The sequence below is a fragment of the Armigeres subalbatus genome, chromosome 2 (assembly GCF_024139115.2).
Source record: "Armigeres subalbatus isolate Guangzhou_Male chromosome 2, GZ_Asu_2, whole genome shotgun sequence".
In the NCBI taxonomy this organism is placed as follows: domain Eukaryota; kingdom Metazoa; phylum Arthropoda; class Insecta; order Diptera; family Culicidae; genus Armigeres; species Armigeres subalbatus.
In genome coordinates, this window is record NC_085140.1 from 274,605,486 (window position 1) to 274,626,479 (window position 20,994).

Consider the following 20,994-nt stretch of genomic DNA (forward strand, 5'->3'; position numbering starts at 1 on the left):
TAACTCTTGCTGGCTATTTTGTGCATATACTATAGCGCCTGGATGTGGCTGCGGCGAGTAGAAAATCAGCCACTGCCAATAATTCATTGTGTTTGGCCCATAACAACTATCATCCTGCGTTGGATATATCAATGAATCGCCTGCTTTGAGCGTACTTACAGCGGCACACTAGGAGCACAGACAAACAGACATAACACTCGTCAAATTTTCATCGTTCACTGATTTACTGGTCAATTCAAATAATCATTAGTTGGCCAATCGATCACTCGTGGTGCGCGCTTTGTTCCAGTTTGACGTTTGCTCACTACCGCCATCTGGATCGTGATTTGCCTAACTAACTGAAATCAATAGATGTCGTTAATGTTTGCATGACGATGAATTTGATGAGTATATGTTCTATGTGTTATGTCTGTTTGTCTGTGCTAGGAGTTAACTTTCTGAAATCAGTATGGCGAAAGGCATCTAAGGTTTGATTTCTCGAAATTAAGTACATACCTTAATCAAAAAAATATTTGGTAGGCGTAGTAGCGGACACCATCCTTCATAACCGGTACCAAATAGTTTTTCATGAAAAGTTCCTAATTTTGAGAAAACCCGCGTTAGATGTCTTTCGCCATACAAATTTCTGGCGGTTAACTCAGGCTGGCTATTTGCGCATATACGATAGCGCCTGGATGTGGAAGCGGCGGGTAGAAAATCAGCCATTGCCAATAATTCATTGACAACGGATTTAATCAATGTTTCGATGAACCTATGAGTGACGATCGGCTCAATTTTCGCAAAACCGATTTTCAACAGCTCCGACAATGCTTGTCCCGTATTGACTGGAATGTTTTAGAACACCTGGACATCGAATCAGCTGTAGACCGCTTCAACTGTCTGCTACGTGACTGCGGTTCAGTCGTTGTACCGAAGCGAAAGTCTCCGAGAAAACCACCGTGGACTAATGCTCTTTTACGGAACCTGAAAAGAGTGCGCGCTAGAGCTCTTCGTGTTTATACCTTTCGACGGTGTGCCTTCACTAAACGGGACTTCAACCACGCCAGCAATGATTATCGGTGCTATAATAAACTCCGTTACAAACACTATGTTCATCTCACGCAACAAAATCTCCGACGACACCCCAAGAAGTTTTGGTCTTTCGTGAATTCTAAAAGAAAGGAATCTGGACTGCCATCAAGTGTTTTTCTCGATAACGCCATTGCGTTGAATACTGAGAATAAATGCAGCCTTTTCGCTAAACACTTCTCAAGTGTATTCTCGGGCCTTTCGCCTTCTCAGGTTGACAATGATAGAACTGTAAGTGGAGTACCTAGCAATGTAGTGGATGTGGATGTCTTTCAAGTAGACGTTCAAATGGTACTGTCAGCGATACATCAGACCAAAACATCCTTTTCTCCTGGACCTAGCTTTCTTCCATCGGTCGTGCTAAAACAATGCTTCGATATTTTAGCGGCGCCACTTTGTCTTCTATTCAACCTATCACTCCAGCAGAGGAAATTTCCAGTACAGTGGAAATGCTCTACAATGTTCCCAGTTTCCAAGAAAAGCGACAAACGAGATGTGAGAAACTACCGTGACATTACATCACTCGGAGTGGAGTCGAAAGTGTTCGAGTCGCTGATGAACGATAGAATGTTCGCTTCCTGCAGAAATTACATCAGCCCGTATCAGCATGGTTTCTTTCCCGGTCGCTCTGTGGAAACGAATCTTGTCAGTTTTACTTCGTTTTGCATGGAGAACATGAGTAAAAAATTCCAAATAGATGCCGTTTACACCGATCTCAAATCTGCTTTTGACAAAGTTAACCATGACCTGCTGCTTGCAAAACTAGAAAAAATGGGCTGTTCTTTTGCTTTATGCACCTGGCTCCGATCTTATCTGGTTGGACGCCAAATGTCGGTCAATATTGGAAATAATTCACCCAGCTTACCTACACCCGCTACTTCTCAAATACCATCGATAGAGCCAATCGCCTGCTTGGGTTCATGTTCAAAATCTCCAATGAGTTTCAAGATCCGTTGTGTTACAAAGCGTTGTACTGCTCTCTGGTTCGCTTAATACTAGAGTTTGCATCTGCTGTTTGGAATCCCTACCAGGCTGTATGGAGTGAGCGGTTCGAATATGTCCAAAGAAGATTCGTCAGATATGCTTTGCGCAGCCTTCCATGGAATGATCCGTTGAATTTACCTGCCTATGCTGATCGCTGTCGTTTACTCGGGTTGGATTCCAGATCGGAGTAGGCTATGCCGGAGGTGTGTAGCTGAAGGACACAAGGCTCACACCTGCCAGGCTGCACCGAGGTGTTTGATCTGTGCTCCTAGCGTAGACAACATACACCCATCCGATGGGCTGGTCTGTCCGGTTTCCAAACGGGTTCGGACATGAAGGTAGCTCAATTGAATCTCAACCACTGCGAGGCAGCGCAAGCCGAGCAAGTGTTCCTATAGTAGATGAGAATAACCAGCGCGGGGGGAACATTAATTTTCTGTAGTATATCGTTTGGAATTTCGACAGTAAAATAATTTTACGTTTGAAGGTGAGAGCTTTTAATTTATCGCAAGGCACTTATTTAAACTACTACAATGGATAGAAACCAAATTTCAAATTCAGCACAAATTGTTTGACCCATGGAAGTCTTTTCATTTTGATTTCAGTCGAAATCAAAAAATCTGCAGTTTTTTCTACGTCGTGAATTATGTAGGGGAACTGATCCGATCTCCATCTCACTGAACATACATTCATCTCATCGGAAAGCAAAGAAATACGGCACCAATTTCGTCGCTTCTTTTTGTCAACATGCGTGCTCCTGCTGAAAAAAAATTACAAATCAAATACCTTTCCATTGCTCTGCTTTTGATGGGACGAACATTGGAGCCATGAGATGAAATCCAGGAGCAGTTCCCTTATATATTTAAGTCGTCGAAAAACCGTTTAAAAAGCATTTCCCGATGAGGGGAATGAAAATATGTATTTCATCCATACATGCTTTATGTGCTTTTATTGTACAAAATGTATCATTTAACAATTGTCACTATATGTTGTTTAGGGTCTGTCTCAATTGGATAATTAAACTGAAATTAAACTTAAAAGTGACATTTCAATAATTATCAAATAACCCTGCTCGCAGAGCAAGATTACTTTTGACAGATATCGAATCATTTTCCATCGATGTCTTGTTGGAATGATGTCTTGTTGACGGGGTGATTTTTTAATTTTCGAACTGTCACTTTTAAGTTTAATTCTCCAAATGAGACAGACCTTAATTGTAATATTAATTTTGGAATCAAAGTTTGTTTATGTTTTTGCCTTTCTCGTACAACGAAGTTGCACCGAAAGGCTATCATTTCATTCCGAAAACGAACTTTTTATAGAAGTCTCGGAGACCCATAGTGTTATATACCAATCGACTCAGCTCGACGAACTGAGCACATGTCTGTCTGTCCGTGTGTATGTGTGTGTGTATGTGTGTGCACAAAAGCTAAGCAAAAGATTAGACAACTTTTCGTATAGTAATCTTTAACCGATTTTCTCGCAACAAGTTTTATTCGACAGGGGACAAAGCCTTGTTGATTTTGAGCCTATTGAATTTGATAACGATCGACCGTTGCGTTTAAAAGTTATGAAGAAAATGGTACATCGATCTATATAAGCCCCATATAAGGTTGGTGTCTTGGCTAAATGCGAGAAAGGCAGTATCACTACTCGGTGAATTAAAATGGGTTTTTTTATATCTGTCTACGTTGTCATGTTGTCATTATATATAGGTAAAACTACCAAGCTTTTAGTTTGATCAAGATAAAACTTGCTAATCGTAACATGGTCTTAAGAAAGGCCAAGATAAAACCTCTAGTTGTTTGAAATGCCAATATAGGGCCAGTTCAGGAGTAATGGTTAGATTGAGGCATATTTTATGCAATCAAATTTTATTCGAAAAAATGTTGCCGATATGAAAAAAATAATAATGAATTTCACAATCGAAGTATCATGCATATTTATGTTTCACCTTTTAAACGGTAAAATTGGTCATCTCAATAAGATTTAAGAATAATGCTTTGATCATTTGATCAAACAAAGTAATTATTCATTGAAATTATTTTGAAAGTAGTCAACTAAGGCAATTAATTAAACTTGCGAAATTCTAAATAATAACAAATTAACGAAGCGCATTGTTCGAATACTGATTATTTATCATGGTTTCACCATGAAAAATCCCTGGCGCGCTTTCAAACATGCATAGAACACTAAAAGCTAGATATGAAATTTTATTGAACATGTAAACCATATACCTATTGCAGGAAGAAAAACATTTTCCTATTCATATTCGTTGAGTACAAACAATGAACAAATAACCGACCTGAGAGTTGACAACTGTCTAATTATTGGCTTACTTGTTATATCATAGTCATGATGTAGTTGTATCATGGTTGTATAGTGGTTCTCAAAACCACCAAGTCTGGAGGAGGTTTTGTGTTGCATGTTTTATGTGGGACTTGAAGTATATTATAAAACCGTTGGTTCTGAACTGGAACGCATATCAGGTTTTAATGATGCAATAAAACTGGGCCAACTGGCTGTAACATGGTTATATAGAAATCTACAGGAGGTTGTGGAAACTGCGAGAACTGCATGGAAGGTTTTGAGATTAGGTTTTGAAAAAACGCTATAAAACTCTGATACAACCTCAATTCTTACTTGGGACCCTCTTCCGGCATCGCTGCCTCGAGATGCTGCGCGTATGCAGTAGCGACATCAGGTTGCTTCAGTCGTTCTAGGTCGTACCGCGACGGCCTTCGGCGCAGTTTAACCATCACCAGATAGTGATTAGAGTCGATGTTAGCGCCACGATATGTCCTGACGTCGATTATGTCGGAGAAGTGCCGTCCCTTAATCAGAATGTGGTCGATTTGTGATTCTGTCTGCAGTGCTGATCGCCAACTGTACCGAGTCTTGAAGGCAGCGAAATCAATTAATCGTAGGCCGTTTTCGTTCGTCAGCCGGTGGGCGCTGAACTCCCCAATAGTCGGTCCTTCTTTTGGCCATCCTGAGCGTTCAAATCTCATATGATGACATCGTGGCTCACGTTTCAGCTACACGTAGAATGCGGCCATATCATCATCAGTATATCCGGAGTGTGGGCTATGGACGTTGATTATGCTGTTGTTGAAGAACCGGCCTTTGCTCCTCAACCTGCACATTCTCTTATTGATCGGGCCACCACCCGATCACACGACTTTGCATATCGCCCATCACTATGAAAGCTGTTCCCAGCTCGTGTGTGTTGCCGCAGCTCTGATAGATGGTATGATTACCTCTAAACGTTCGCACCATTGATCCCTTCCAACACACCTCCTGCAGCGCTAGGATGCCGAATCCACGGTCCTTGAGCACATAGGCGAGTATGCGGGTGCTCCCGACGAAGTTGAGATATTTGCAGTTCCACGAATCGAATTTCCAATCGCTAGCCCTTTTTCATCGCAGTGATCTTCGCCGATTTATCCGGCCCGTACTCTCTTGAGTACTAGTAGCATGAGTTTTTTTAAAGGCTGGCTGGCCTGACACCAAACCCCCTAAATTTCCGGCGGACCATGGTGCACAGTTTCACTTGGAGTCCCTCGCTAGCACTCGGACGATGATCAGCCGCCCCTAACATGAAGAACAGACGCTGTTGTGAGCCGCTCCTAACATGAAAAACAAACGCTCGATGTGGTTCAGCTTCAGATCTCGTCGTGTATGACATACAGATCTCTATATTCATCAGTTTGGATAAAATCTACTGTATTATGCAATGTATGGAAATAGGGCAGGACACGGTATACTTATTATCTTTCTTTTCTATTTATGGAATTATTTCGAAGAGCAATCATAAAATGTCCAAATGAGTATGTATACAATTTCCAAGTTTAGTTTGTAACGATGTTTTCCGTCTACTTAATCTGATACAAAACAGTGAATAAAAAAAATACAAACAAATACGCACTAGACAATGTATAGGGCAGTAGGTAATAAGCAACTACAAACTTATTTTACGTAAAGTATTACTACTATTACAGTCGCATTTCATCCTATAGTTACCGTAGCTGATTGAATATCGCGCTGCCAGCTAGCAATGGATTCGATTCAGCTTCGATTGCGTTTCCCGTAGATTGTCCACGTAGGCTTGTCCGTCCGGTTTCGTGTACAAAACGCTCAGACAAGCCGAGATGAGGTCCTGCGATTTGGCAATCACCTTTCGGCGGTCCTTGAGCGGAACCAAATTCGGTTGGGAAGCAACAATGGAGAGCAGCTTCGCCGTCGACCGCACCAGGTATAGTTCGTCCTCTTCGGTCACCCAGACGCGTTCATTCATGGAAACAAGTCTGGAATATAGTTGTATTAGTGGGATTTTAAAAACTAATCAAATTATATTGTGTCACACCTTGAGTAAATATTCAGCAGGGAATCCACGTCTAAATTCATTTCGATCAATGCCTCCGGCACTGGGGAGTCGAACAATTTTAGCCGGAAACATCTCAATTCAAGCTCGCGCACAATGAACGGTAAGGGGAAGCAGTGTCCAGAGCTTTCGTATTCGAGAGCTAAACTCTTAACCTTGGATAACAAACGGCGACAGCGTTCCATATTGCTGTCCGGTCGTTCGAGTTCTTTGTCGAGGATGTGGGTCCAAACTGATTCAATGAGCAGGGGATCGTTGTGATGTGAGCAGTTCAGAATGGTCAGTTTACATTCCCAAAGATCGAACCGCTCGGCAAAGTCCGAATAGAGCTGCGTTAGATTGTAAAGTGTTGCGTTCAGCATCTTAAGTGCCGCTCCAATGGATGGTTTGTTTGGAACGATGGACAAGGCATCATGAACCTGCTTTTGTATCTGGGCCACTTCGAGTTTATCTTCCAGATCCTTCAACAATACGCCATTATGAGCGGAATATCCAACCGTGTCGCTACGCATGCACATGACAGCCCGAGCCAGATATTCGATACGCTGTTGAAGGGTCATAGTTTCGCTGTGTATGTTGGCCAGTTTGTCCAAAATTTTAGATGCCGCAGCATGCTGGTCATTGCGTTCGTGATATTTCCACAAAAGGTCAGCCAGGGCAAAGTTCTCCGGTGTTCGGTTTACAGCTCGTCCCAGGAAGGCACCAAGAGATGGTTCACTGATTTCGAGCAGTTCGCCCAGTAGATTATGCGACAAGAGCCATTCGTAAACTGAGATGTGTAACAATTGATCCTGGCATTGTAATGATAACCCTATAATTGAAATTAACTGGAAAAAGAATAGAAATGAGTTTTGTAACATGACGGTATAGAGACGCACAAGAGAAACGGTATTGTTATTATAGCGATTTAATGAAAAAAGTGCACTATGGTTTTACAGAGTCAGTTAGGCCGGAACATATTGTATTATCTTCAACTGTCTCCACCTCAAAATGTCTAGGGTAAATTTAATTATTTCAAGGGAAATTTAAATTTTCACCAAAAAATAATAAGTTTTTTAACTTTCATAGAATAGTATTGATGAGTTTTTCGATTTTATCAAACTATTCGAGTTCGACGAGTTCGTACTATCCCATTTAATTCCACCACTTGATTGTATCTTGACAGATACGTATTTCGACCTCAACAGTAAGGCTGTCTTCAGTGTCTCGTACAAGTCGAATCAAGTTTTTTTCATTTCCCACCCCCCTCATTATCAAAAGGCCAATGGAACTATAAAACAAGCCAATATTTGTACCAGCCTTATACAAAATTAACATTTACCTGATTATTTGCCAATTTGTCGCGATCCGCACTCTCCAACGATGGATATATGCTGCCCCCTTTGCTGTTACGAACATTTGTGTAGACATGTTCGAGCATCAATTTGATTTCCCGGTAGCAGTTCATACGACTTTGATACGCCATGAAACCTTCCTGATCTTCAACGGGTTCGTTATTGCGATAGAAGTGCAAAGCCGCCTCATTGGGATCGCTTTTTGCCGCACATATCGAGCACAGCTCGATCACGCCGGAATAGAATCCCGCAGTGGTGAATTGCTGACAGATCGAAGTCAATGGCAAGTTGGGAGCAGCACTTTTACACAGCTGCAGGGCCGTCCTCAGTCGTTCGTTTTTCTCATCCGAATCGTTGCATGTTTTGGACAATAGCAGAATCTCTGTTGCCTTATGGGAGACTGCGTCCTCGTGGCGGTACAGGTTGGGACAAACCTCGCGAAGCTTCGACGAAATGGAACCAACACTTGCGTTATCGTTAAGGTAAGAGTTAATCAGCGTCACAATCAGCAGACCGCATAGATCCGATCGTGACAAAATCAGGTCCCGGAACGTACACGACTGTAAAATAGCTTGCTGGTCCTTTGTCAATTTCGACACCAATTGGTGGCACTGGTGTTCGCAAAGGATCTTCCAGAGTGCTAAAACTTCACAAGAGTGCTCTGAAAAAAAACCATGTTTGTTTAGTATGAGACAGACCATAGTAAAATATATAAAAGTCATACTTATTAACCGCGTCAAGGCATCTAGTGACTTTTTCTCCTCTACTAAGGCATCATCTGCCGTACTCTTTTGCTGCCCTGGGATCCCAGAGAAAGCGCTCTGACTACCAAAGTGTGACGGTTGTTGTTGCCCGTATGGGCTTTGCATTCCCATACCGGCCATGGTATGCTGCATATGTTGCTGTTGTTGCTGCTGCTGTTGTTGCTGCTGGAGATATCCACCAGGTCCACTTATACTGCCGGCATTTGATAGATTTTTCCCAACCAATCCAACCAGATTGGTCAGTGTTATCGATTCCAGAAACCGTTTTATGGCAAATAAGTCCTCCAAAATTTGGGCGCAATCCTGCTGGCTAATGGTTGTGTGCAGTTTATCATCGACACATCGCTTTCGCCAAACCGATCGTAATAGACGAGACATGTGCAAATACAGACCCGCGTGTTTGGCAGAATAGTGGAAGTTTGACGAATCAGCCGTCAATGGTAGATTGCTGTTGAAGCTATGGTTCATAGCTTGTGGCACTGTAAAGAGAATATTGAATTGTGTAAACTTTTAAAATTAATTCGATAAACTTAATGTATAGACTACATTCTCTCGTTTGACATATGGTTTGTTCATATAATTCCCAAATAAACTATTCCCAAAGGAAGAAGAATGTAAGTTTAAAAAATGTTGGTGCCTTTCTCGTGTGATATTAAAGGTAAATCGCGTATAAGAAAAGGCTCATTATCCACACTTTGTTCTGCTCATTCCAAGAACGCTTATCGAACGCAACTTGTTGCAAGAAAATCGGATGATCTAAAGTGCCAAAGTGGTTTATACAATACACATTTTATAATTCGTATTTTGGCCATAAATTCTGTGCCTCTCTCTAAATTTAAATCCAGTGCACAGGTAGATTGAGGTTAGGGAAACGCCACTGGTTGGACCATATGTGGCTCGACATCACCAGAATCTGTCGGGCCAGTAGCGTGTCAGCTATCCATTTCTGACGCCCAACTGGATGCCACTCTCCAAAGGTTTTGGGAGATCGAGACGATTCCCAAACAATCCGTACACTCCACTTCCGAAAAGATGTGTGAAGCATACTACGCTACAACAACGTCCAGAGATCCAAGTGGCCAGAGCGTCGATTTCTCGCTTTAGAACGCCGTCTAGAGCGAGACCCTAACATCAAGTTTGCTTACCATCAGTTTATGGACGATTACAAACGTCTTGGGCACAAGCGACGGCTTGATTAACCGGTTGACAATATTAAGTTGCACTGTTACCCCACCATCCGGTATTTAAGCTCTCAAGTACCACCACGAAGACTAGGGTAGTGTTTGATGCTTCGTGTCAAAGATGTACCCGCAAGTACTACTTCATGAAGAAGACCAACCGCTGCAGCGCATCAAATGGCGAAGTAATCCAACCGACCCGATAAGCATTTACCAGCTGCACACCGTAACCTACGATACAGCCTCCGCCCCCTATCTCGCCACGAAAACTGTCCAGCAACTGTCAATTGACTCCGGTAACCAATTTTCACCCGCCGCTGATCCTCTCGCTAATGATTTTTACGTCGATGACTTTCTTTCCGGAGCCAACGATGTCGTAGCCGCTATCCAAACACGACGTAAAGTGTCAGCAATGCTCGAATCTGCCGGATCCTCGATGAAAAAGGGGGCTTCTAACTCAATCGAAGTTCTTGAAGATATTCCTCCAGAAGACCTTTCTGTCCAGCCATGGCATGACCTCCAAGATTCGCAGTTCGTTAGCACAATTGGTCTTATTTGGGAACCGGGAACAGACACTTTCTGCTTCAAGGTACAGCTACCTTTGCCAGTCCCCATTCTCACCAAGCGAAGAATCATGTCCTACGTAGCTCAATCTTTGACCCACTAGGGCTAGGATCCACTGTTGCAAAAATGAAACTGTTCATGCAATGTTTGTGGACATTGAAGACACCGAACAACGAACGGTATGAATGGGATCAACCTTTGCCTCCAAAACTGCAGCAACAATATAAAGAGTTCCATACAACTATCGATCTTCTTCGCAAAGTTCGGGTACCCCGATTCACCTCTGTCATAGACGCTGTAAGCATTGAGCTCCACTTCTTTGTTGATATCTCTAATGAAGCCTACGGAACATGCTGCTATGTCCGCGCCCAATCCACCAGTGAGGTGGGTGTGAAGCTCCTGGCATCCAATTCTAAACTTTCACCTCTCGCTGCTCGACATACTATCGTCAGACTGGAGCTGTTTGCAGATCATCTTTTGACGCAGCTGTACAAAAATGTTGCTTCATCTCTCAAGACCGTTCCACCGGTTTTTTCTGGTCTGACTCTACCAAGTGATCCAGTGGCTCCGTGTATCCCCAGGACGATTGAAAACGTTCGCAGCAAATCGCGTAAGCCCACCAAGCAACGAATACTATTGAAAGGTGGAATTACGTAGCGGGTTCTGATAACCCCGTGGACGAAATTTCCAGGGGACTGGATCCAGCCGATCTTCTCAACAAAACGTGGTGATGGAATGGTCCGTCGTGACTGAAGCTAACTCCAGATAAATGGACTGCCTGGACAATTTGTGCAGCTGAATAATCGGAAGTCACCCACGAAACCCGCGAAATTCTCATCGTTGCCATGACCTCCGTTCAACTATCGTTCAACACCAGCACGGAGCAAAAGCAAAAGCGGAGGTAATCACATCCAGTATAACTTGAATCTATGTTCGATATTAATAGCTAGTTACAAGTTAATTACCTTCCTCTACGGACACGAGACCTGGACGATGCTCGTGGAGGACCAACGCGCACTTGGAGTTTTCGAAAGGAAAGTGCTGCGTACCATCTATGGTGGGGTGCAGATGGTGGACGGTACGTGGAGGAGACGAATGAACCACGAGTTGCATGAGCTGCTGGGAGAACCATCCATCGTTCGCACCGCGAAAATCGGACGACTGCGGTGGGCCGGGCACGTAGCCAGAATGTCGGACAGTAACCCGGTGAAAATGGTTCTCGACAACGATCCGATGGGCACAATAAGGCGAGGTGCGCAGCGGGCAAGGTGGATCGATCAGGTGGAAGATTACTTGGAGACCCTCCGTAGACTGCGTGGTTGGCGACGTGTAGCCATGGAAATAAATAATTAAATGTGATTTGTACGAAGTTAACTCCAGACACAGACATCGAATCGTTGATGCAAAATGGCATTAATTGATTCGGGGTCCTCAAATAGGATAAGAATCCTACACAAAAGGTAAGCTATGAATACAGCAAACTGTTGGTTGTAGACAAAATGCGCAATACGCAATAAAAATATATTTGCAGGATTTGGCCTATGAACCAAAATCTCATATAGAACCTCGTCATTTCCCGTAGCCGTCCTCTCAGGGCACCAGGAGAGAACGTGCATTATTTTAATTTGTTATTTGTTTCAGGTTGCTTGAGTATCTTTATGGTTGTTTAAAATAATTGTAACGTGGGACGGTTACACCGCATCTGGGTGAAACATGTGACCTGCGAATTCGTGTTTCGTTTCGTTTCCAAACTCAAAACCATCACCCACGTCAACTTGAGATCACTTCACCAAATGTGCTGAGGTAGCCGATGAACGTTTTCCGGCACATCATGCACCACACACTTCTATCTTCCATGGTTATACTGAGCTTGCGCTTTTCCCTCGCAAAATCCACTTCATGCTTCTGCCGTGTTTATCTACATTTTTTGTGCAAGCGTCTGGTCTTCAACCTTGACAAACACTGTTTGTTCTCTAAAATCTCTAAAACTGTGTGGCAAAGGTCATGCAGCCTCTCGCAAGATGTCGCGAGTAGTCTATGTGACCGTATAGTAATTAAGTAATGGATTATGTTTATTAAGTCGAACAAATGAATAGACAAATGCCAAAAGTATCTAACCAGATCAAGCTTACTTACTTGGGCTATTTGGGAACTGTGTCTGTTGCATCAGACTTTGTTGCACCGATGAAGCTGGCCGAGAAGCAGAAAAAGGAGTCGACATATACATGCGAGGACCTGCTTGTTGATTATCTGAAACATACATTTAAAATCAACAATTATTGTACTTACGTGTATATAAATACAGTCAAACCTGCATGAGTCGATGTTCTATGACTCGATATCGACTCATGGAAGTAAATTATACCTTATTAAAAATATTTTCTGGGCTACTGTGATGGTCCCTTCAAACAGCTTCCCAGGGATTTTCTATTCCACATCTCGATATTTCTATGAGTCGATGGTCCCTTCAATATCGACTCATGGAGGTTTCACTGTAATACTTACCACTAAACCCTGGGCCGCCGGGTGAATTGAAACTAAGCGGTCGGGCGGCTGCCGAATGACCACCCATGTAGGTACCCACATCAAAGTACGGTTCTCCGCCATACAATATGAAAGCCTGTGCAGCCCACTCTCCGAGCTCGGTTCCCTTCAACATTTCAATACACGCCAGCAATAAACTGGTGGCACAGGCTTGCGGTTCCGACTGCACCTGAAAGTACGCCTTCACTGCTTCGTTGTGCGGACCATGACAAGCCAGCAGCAGCTGTTGAAGGATATCGACCGATTTTAACAGGGACACAATATGAACCCCCTGGTTGGTGAGAAGGGCTACTTTCTTTGGAACTTGAGCAGTCCGTAGTGGAGTGTCTACGGTAACCTTGTCTTTGGGCTTTACCTCTGCGATTGCCCAAACCTGGCCATCCATCGTCATCACTGTTGACGATTCAACAAGATTCTGTCGCGATGGGAACGGTTCCGAACTAAGTGACCAAAGCAAATCTTGATCGGGTTGCGGAGTGGACACCATCAGTAGCGATCCTTGGCTGTAGAAAGCTGAGTGTACCTGCTTTGGTTTTCCGACAGTGGTGTTTGGAGTGTATCCCGGAGGAAGACGTACATGCAGAAGATACAACCCTTGAGGGCGTTGTTGATGGTCGAAGGTGGACAACCCTCCTGGCTGTTGCTGTTGTAGCTGCTGCTGCTGCATTAGTTGTTGATGCTGGATGCTGGACAACACTGGTACCGTTGAGAAGTAGAACCGCACCCCTGTTTGTGTGATAGCAATTAAATGCACTTGGGAAGAATCCTCTTGCGATAAAGGGCACAACGCAGTGACTGGTTTGAAAACTGAGGGTTCTATAGTCCGGAGGATATTTCCTGCACTTGAGGCAATATCATTTTGAGATAGCCGGGCAATGCGCCTTACAGAGTTTGCATCGGGACCAATATCCCAAGCTTCGATTGCACCCTTCTCTGTCATGGCGTACAATAACCGACGTGTGTTGTCAATAGTTAGTTTCGAAATAGAATCATTTTCCGAGAATACCTTAAATATCCCGGGAACCAAATGAGACATGAGCCCCTGTGAATGATTGACCTTTTTGCAGCGCTTGCCAAACCAATTGGATTCGGCCTGGTAAGATATTTCATACAAGCAACCATCTCGCCCACCGAGGAATATTCTGCCGTCCGACGTACCTTCGATGCACGTGATGGCAACGTTATCCGTATTCATTACAAATATAGGTTTGTTCAATAGCTGCATCTCCTCGATGGAAGAAGTAATTGATCGGTTCGGGGAAGCATTTGAATCGCCAAATGTGACACCCAAAATAACAATTTCGATTGGGGTGGTCAGCACTAGCAGGTACTTCACATCGGATATAAAAACGCCCGGCTTAGGAACAACCAAACCAACACTGACAATTAAATGCGACAGTCCATCGAAATATGCAACGTCTCGTGTGTGTTCGTAGGTCCAGATCTAAAAAGATGAAAACAATTATTATTATTTTTACAACTACAATTGGTGAACTAGGCGCTAGAGAAGACTTATTAGTAGACTTATTTTTTAACTGGACCTACTCTAACAAAGTCACATCTCTTCCTAGCACCTTTTAAAAGCATTTTTTTTCGAGAATAAGTAGTGTATGTGTGACACTTTATAACATTCGTGACGAACACATTTTTTTTAGTATTTGAGAATTGTTGAATTCTAACAATAAAACTTACATAAATGTCTGAATCAATAGTCAACCAGGCACGACCGATTTCCGGAAACAGTCCCATCATACAGTGGCATTTTATATCTGGAAATAGTGATTTTTCAATATGAAAAGTTTGTGGTGCGGTATTGCGAAGAATTCTCCGGAGAGATTGACATCGATGATCCGGAGTATATTGCTTCTCACAAGACGTTTGTGCTGTTCTGACCAATCAATATAGTATGCGATCTTTTTTTAGCAATTTGTAATCTACTCTTATGAAAGTACTTTTTTTTGCAAGCTTGATATCTGGAATGGAATGTTCAGATTGTATATGGTAATATTTCCGGAAGTTCTTATTTATACCATCACAATTACAGCTTTGCATTCAGTGATTTTTAAATCATACCTCTAAGCAGCACATTTTACAAAAAAAAACTCTGGCACTTACGTTTAAAATGTTCCATTATCTCCGGCGGTATGGGAATTTTGTTAACAGTTGCGAGTTGGTTCAGATTCTTCAGCCCCAGCGACAGACTAGACAAATTCTGATAATCATAATCGTTCAAGCCACTGGCGGTTGCCATACCCGATTGTTTGATTCCTGTCACCTGAAACGGAATATATATAATATTTACATTTTGATTTAATTGGACATTCGAGGCCCATCTCATTTGGAGAATTAAACTTAAAAGTTACATTTCGAAAATTAAAATATCACCCGGTAATAAGTATGGCTGGTGCGACCCAGCAAAACCAATAAGATATCTATAACAAATTATTCGATATCTGTCAAAACTTGCTCTGCGAGCGGGGTCATCCCATAATTATTGAACTGTTACTTTTAAGTTAATTTTGAATTTAATTCTCCAAATGGGACAGATTTCAGAGTCTTATTTAAAATAAGAAAAAAGATACTTTAAAAATATGTTTAAACAACATAAATTTAATATAATATGTATGAACGATTTGTTATCTGCTATCTATAAATATAAGCAAGAGCTGCGAACCTTAGAATTATCTGCATGCAACATTAGTTTTCAGAATTAAATTCAAATTTTAACTACACAACAGATTTTTTTAAATTTTATTTATGTTTTTTTTTTTTACTTCTAAGATTAAGTTCAACACAGCATACAACAGATACTATTACCAGGGTATGCAGAATTCGCTCTCAATTAATGATAGAAAGTAAAAGAGATCCTTACAAGCCACGAAAACAGGTGCCTGAATATAACACAAGCTCATTAAAAGCACAAAATAAGGAAAGTACCCCCAAAACTGGCAATCTACCACTTGTCCTAATCCCATTTAATTCCACCACTTAATTGTACCTTGACAGATACGTATTTCGATCTCAACAGTAAGGTCGTCTTCAGTGTCTCGTACTTGACTTGACTCGACGTACGAAGTCGAGTCAAGTACGAGACACTGAAGACGACCTTACTGTTGAGGTCGAAATACGTGTCTGTCAAGGTACAATCTATGTTTAAACGCTTCGTTCTTGTTCATTTGCTTTTGGGGACTACGTTTTTTTGCGTGTTAAGCAAACTAAAATGCATCATGAACCTTTCCCGTATTTTTTTTATTCGCTCTGTCCATTCTTTAACTTGTTTAAGGTCAACTTTCCCAACGGCCCCATATGTTTTACTGTTTTCGGTTTTGTGAATAGTTAGAGGTGGTTTTAAAAAATATGGGTTCTTTGGAAAAGTTGCCTATAACCCAGCAAAGCAAAACGAGATAAATTTTCAACGAGAAAGGTCAATTAAATTTCCCCAGAATTCGTTCATTATTGGCGCTTTTGTGTTGCATGAAGTAGAAGAAGTAAAAAGAGATTGTACGACATTTCGCGGTAAAACATTCCGCGGTTAACCATTTCGCGGTGTACCAGTTCGCGGTCTACCACTTCGCGTTCAGTATCATATCGCGGTATAACATTTCGCGGTTTATATTATTTGGCGGTATACCATTCCGCGGTTAGTACTATTCCGCGGTGACACTTATCGCGGTCAATACCAATTTGCAGGTTTAATTTTACTAATGTTATAAGTAGTTCAATAATGTGTTCTTTAGCTGTGTAAAGCCGCAAAATTCACCTAATTATTATGTAAAGCGAATAATCATTGAGTTTACACCAGACTCATATAAATTCAAATCCCAACAAAAAAAAAATGTTTTGAAGCAAAACATATTTTAAAATGCGACAACCGCCACCGCATCGGGGGTGAGAATGGGTCACCGCTTTCACCGGCAGTCAGGAGGTCGAAGAGCAAAACCGTCTAAAAAGGTTTCTTATATTTTAATCTACTTGCCCTCAGATGCATTTGTCACCCCCAATGACGGTAAAAGAATGCGAAACAACACACTTTGCCTAATACCGGGCAAATACAAACATTTAAAGAAAGCAAAACATAACATTTTGCTTTATACCGGGCAAATGCAAACATTTAAAGAAGGTGAAACAACAGATTTTTCGTTATACCGGGCAAATGCAAACATTTGTAGAAAGCAAAACAACACACTTTGCTTTATACCGGGCAAATGCAAATATTTAAAGAAGGCAAAACATCACAATTTGCCTTATACCGGGCAAATGCGAACATTTAAAGAAGACGAAACAACACATATTGTCTTATACCGGGCTAATGCGAACATTTGAAGAAGACAGCACATGATATTTAGCCTAATACCGGCTAACATTTTTGCCTTATGAATAATTTTCAGTCATTCCATCATCTGAGTTCTACCAGAATACCGCAGACAAACAGACATAACACATTGAACATTTACTTATTAAATTCATCGTCGTTCAAACACTAACGACATCTGTTGATTTCAGTTAGTTGGGCAAATCACGAACCAGATGGCGGTAGTGAGTAAACGTCAAACTCGAGCAAAAACGATGCGCGCGCCACGAGTGATCGATTGGCCAACTAATGATTATTTGAATTGACCAGCAAATCAGTGAACGATGGAAATATGACGAGTGTTATGTCTGTTTGTCTGTGAGAATACCATAACCTTTTAAGGTATTAAGACAGCGACCTTTATCATATGATATAGTGTATCTTGATGACAAAGTTCACACATCTAATATTGACAATAATGTATATGTCTTTTGGAAATAACATAAAATAATGCGTAAAAGACAAGAGGAAATAACTTGAAAGGGAAACGCAATGAAAGAAACGGCCATATGAAGAAGAGAAAATTAATAGTTGGTAGAAAAGAATGGCAAACTCCAAACCAAACCAAAACCAAATTGTATGAACCGCGAAACAGATTACCGCCAAATGATACAGACCGCGAAATGGTACACCGCGAAACGGTATACCGCGGAATGTTTTACCGCGGAATGTCGGACAACCGTAAAAAGATGATAATCGAAAAAATCTCCACGGGAAAGCATGCGAAGAAGTTTTTAAAACTCTTCTCAAAAATTCTAAAGGCAATTTAATTAAAAACGATAAGCAGTACGGGGTTGGACTTTTCTTTTACTGTGTATTATAATGTGACCAGATAAATTTTGCGTGAGCGCGGGACAAAAAACTTCATAGTTTAATATGTTTTAGTAATAACGCTTAAATAAAATCTTTCAACTTTTAATTTGTTAACAATGCTTAGTTTGCTAACTTTTCGATTAACGACAACTCATTTTAGAAGTCAAAGCTTTTTTCAAACGTTGAATGTGCTGCTCAATGTAGCTGCCATGGAGTTTCGTATAGTTTTGAAGTTCAGCGGTTCTCTGACCAATATCTGCAAGACTGTTGCAACTATCGAATTGCAGTTGAATGACTTTCAGCTGTTGATCGTCTTGTGTATAGAATTTTGTTAGAAAATATGTTTGTATGTAACGATAGAAGCAATGATAGGTATTGAACCTGGAAAATTGTCTTCCGAATAACCTAAATAACTCTTTCTAAAATACCTATCAAAAGTAGATACTGTGATTATGAATTAATTAGATCATATTTTTCTAAAAGTCTTTTCTGGTTGAAGCTTTCACCTTCAGGAATATGGTCCACGGTCCAATTTATTTCCAAACAGCTGATACTGGATAGATATCTGCTCAGAAATTCAAAACCTCCGTCCTATTTCAGATCGCTTGCGATTCTGCAGGGAGAGCATCGTGCTTGAGTTTTGCATGCAGAATCGCATCGTTCCGCTTATTAGCCAAAACAGATTTCGCTTCAAAAGCACTAAATCCCAGTAAAAGCGTATTTTATGTTACCTATAGATTTATTTTCCATTGTTTTAAGCAAAGAAAGTAAATTCGATTAATTCGACGGAGAATAACACGCAGAAATCAAGCAATGATGCAAACCGCGAGTCGAATCATGAACGATTCTCTGTGCCATGATTCAGGTAGTGTTTGACTCACGCTTGATTTAAATTTTGGAAAAGATTTAAGATTTTGAGTTTTTCCCAACAATGCTATCGATATCCAATATCAGCACAGTAAAGGTCGTCTTCTAACTGGGGTAGATTTTCCGCAAGATTAAATGGAGTGGAATTTTTGACGTTCCGTGTCGAAATCCAAGCAATTACGCAGCAGGAAATACATGGAAACAAAATCTGCTTACAAGATTCCCAGAATAATAAGGCTTGGGTAAAACAGACTATAGAGATAATTTAGTCTGAGTCGTAGGAGAACATTTTAATCTTGATTTCTATGATCCAAAACGTTAGTCTAAGTCAATTTTTTTTTTTTCGAAATCTAATAATGTCGTTTAAAAAACTAAGTATTAGCTAAGAATGTGTTCTATTTTTCTGTATTTCGCGGGACATTATCTAGAAATAATTTGAATGCGGGACGTTTCGCGGGACGCTTTTCAGCGCGGGACAAATAGTGAAAATGCGGGACTGTCCCGCGAAACGCGGGACGTATGGTCACATTAGTGTATTAAGTGTAATATCACACAATACAATTTCGAATAGAAATATTGTATTCATTATACAAACAGTAGAAGAAAAAGTCCAACCCGTACTGATTACCATTTTTAATTAAATTGCTTTTAGAATTTTTGAGAAGAGTTTTAAAAACTTCTTCGTATGGTGTTCCGTGGAGATTTTTTCGATTATCATATTTCTGCTTCTTTTTCTTCTTCATGCAACATCAAAGCGCCAATTCAAGAAAAAAATTTCAAATCGACTTATTTGCTATTGTAAACAAAGCTTCAAACGTTGATTTGACAAATCTGATAGCACTCCCACGCAAACCAACACTATCAATAGGTAGGTGAAGGTTTCGGCTACCTTTTGATGGCGTTGATTTGCGTCAAACTGCAATCAGATTCGTTAAATCGACGATTGAATCTTTGTTTACAAAAGCAGATAAGTCATTTTGAAAATTTTGTCTTGAATTGTTCCAGCCGGCGAAAAGCGTCTCATAAAAATGTGATTGTATAGAGATGATAAGTGAGAGGTTCGCTACCAGCCCTGCCTTGTTTACTGACTCGGCTTTTTAAAAAAGGTTAGAATAAAGTTCTAGCTGTTTTATTAATAAATTAGATACCTGTAGTAGTCATCTGAGTAAAATTTACTTCTCTACATTACACAAAACTTACCTCCAACAGTCCGGGAGTGGAGCAATCGGCAATGTCGTGCCGCTCCAACATGGTCCCGGCGAATTCTAGCGAGTCCACCAAAGCGGAAGATTCCGACAGACTCATCGTAGATTTGTTTCACAATCCTGCAGCTATTCCGAGGAAAAAACAAACTATTTCAAATGTCAAACTATCGCACTAAACTTATCGTATTTTTCAATATGTTTTGCACTTTTTATTGTTGAAGATTATTCACTATTTTCACAAATTTGCAAAAACGTTAAAACGATGCTCCAACTTTTTCGTGCCCTGACAGATGCTTGAAAAGCAAACTGCCGTCCGTACGCGGGTTTGTCAAAAAAGTGCGTGAACGGTGTTGGTAGAGAGGTCAACTGGGTCTGTCTCATTTGGAGAATTAAACTTAAAAGTGACAGTTCGAAAATTAGCGAATAACCCAAACATAAGAATGGCTGGTGCTACCCAGCAATTCCAATAGGACATCGATGCAAAATGATTCGATATCTGTCAAAAGTAATCTTGCTCTGCGAGCAGGGTTATTCGATAATTATTGAAATGTCACTTTTAAGTTTAATTTCAGTTTAATTCTCCAATTGAGACAGACCCTAAACACACGGAAAAAAATTCTTCCAGGCGAGATGGACCGTAATCAGTCTTAGTCGTCTTAGCCGTCAAATAGGCCTTTTCATGTGACACTGCTGGGACTGCACTTGTTTACAACCGCTGAGCAAACCGTTCAAATCCGACGCTGTCACTTTCATATAAGAACTATCAATTGACGGTAAAATCAGCTGTTTTCAAACGGCTCGTGAAAAGGCCTATAGACAGCACAAAAAAGTCTCTAATAGGCCTTTTCGTGTGACACTGCCGAGACTGCACTTGTTTACAACCGCTGAACAGGCCCGTAAACCAGAAGCTGTCACCTTCTTAGAAGAACTGTCAATTG

The 20,994-nt window shown here is 41.2% G+C and overlaps 1 protein-coding gene across 1 annotated transcript; it reads right to left on the minus strand.

Annotated features, from left to right (window-relative positions):
* Positions 1-5,879: 5,879 nt before the first annotated feature.
* On the minus strand, positions 5,880-20,376 carry LOC134212259 (nuclear pore complex protein Nup154). The gene is made up of 9 exons (XM_062689953.1): positions 20,052-20,376; positions 14,936-15,095; positions 14,513-14,589; positions 12,782-14,264; positions 12,413-12,526; positions 8,495-9,013; positions 7,758-8,431; positions 6,419-7,263; positions 5,880-6,359 (listed from the first exon to the last, which is right to left on the minus strand). Exons 1-9 carry the CDS (start codon positions 20,154-20,156, stop codon positions 6,104-6,106), a joined length of 4,233 nt encoding a protein of 1,410 aa, XP_062545937.1. The 5' UTR covers positions 20,157-20,376; the 3' UTR covers positions 5,880-6,103.
* Between the last annotated feature and the right edge of the window lie 618 nt (positions 20,377-20,994).

Coding starts and splice junctions, on each gene's coding strand:
- LOC134212259 (XM_062689953.1), bottom strand. CDS start 20,156: ATGAGTCTGTCGGAATCTTCCGCTTTGGTGGACTCGCTAGAATTCGCC. Junction 15,096..20,051: donor CCACTCCCGGACTGTTGGAG/GTAAGTTTTGTG, acceptor ATTCCGTTTCAG/GTGACAGGAATCAAACAATC. Junction 14,265..14,512: donor CTATTGATTCAGACATTTAT/GTAAGTTTTATT, acceptor TCATCTTTTTAG/ATCTGGACCTACGAACACAC.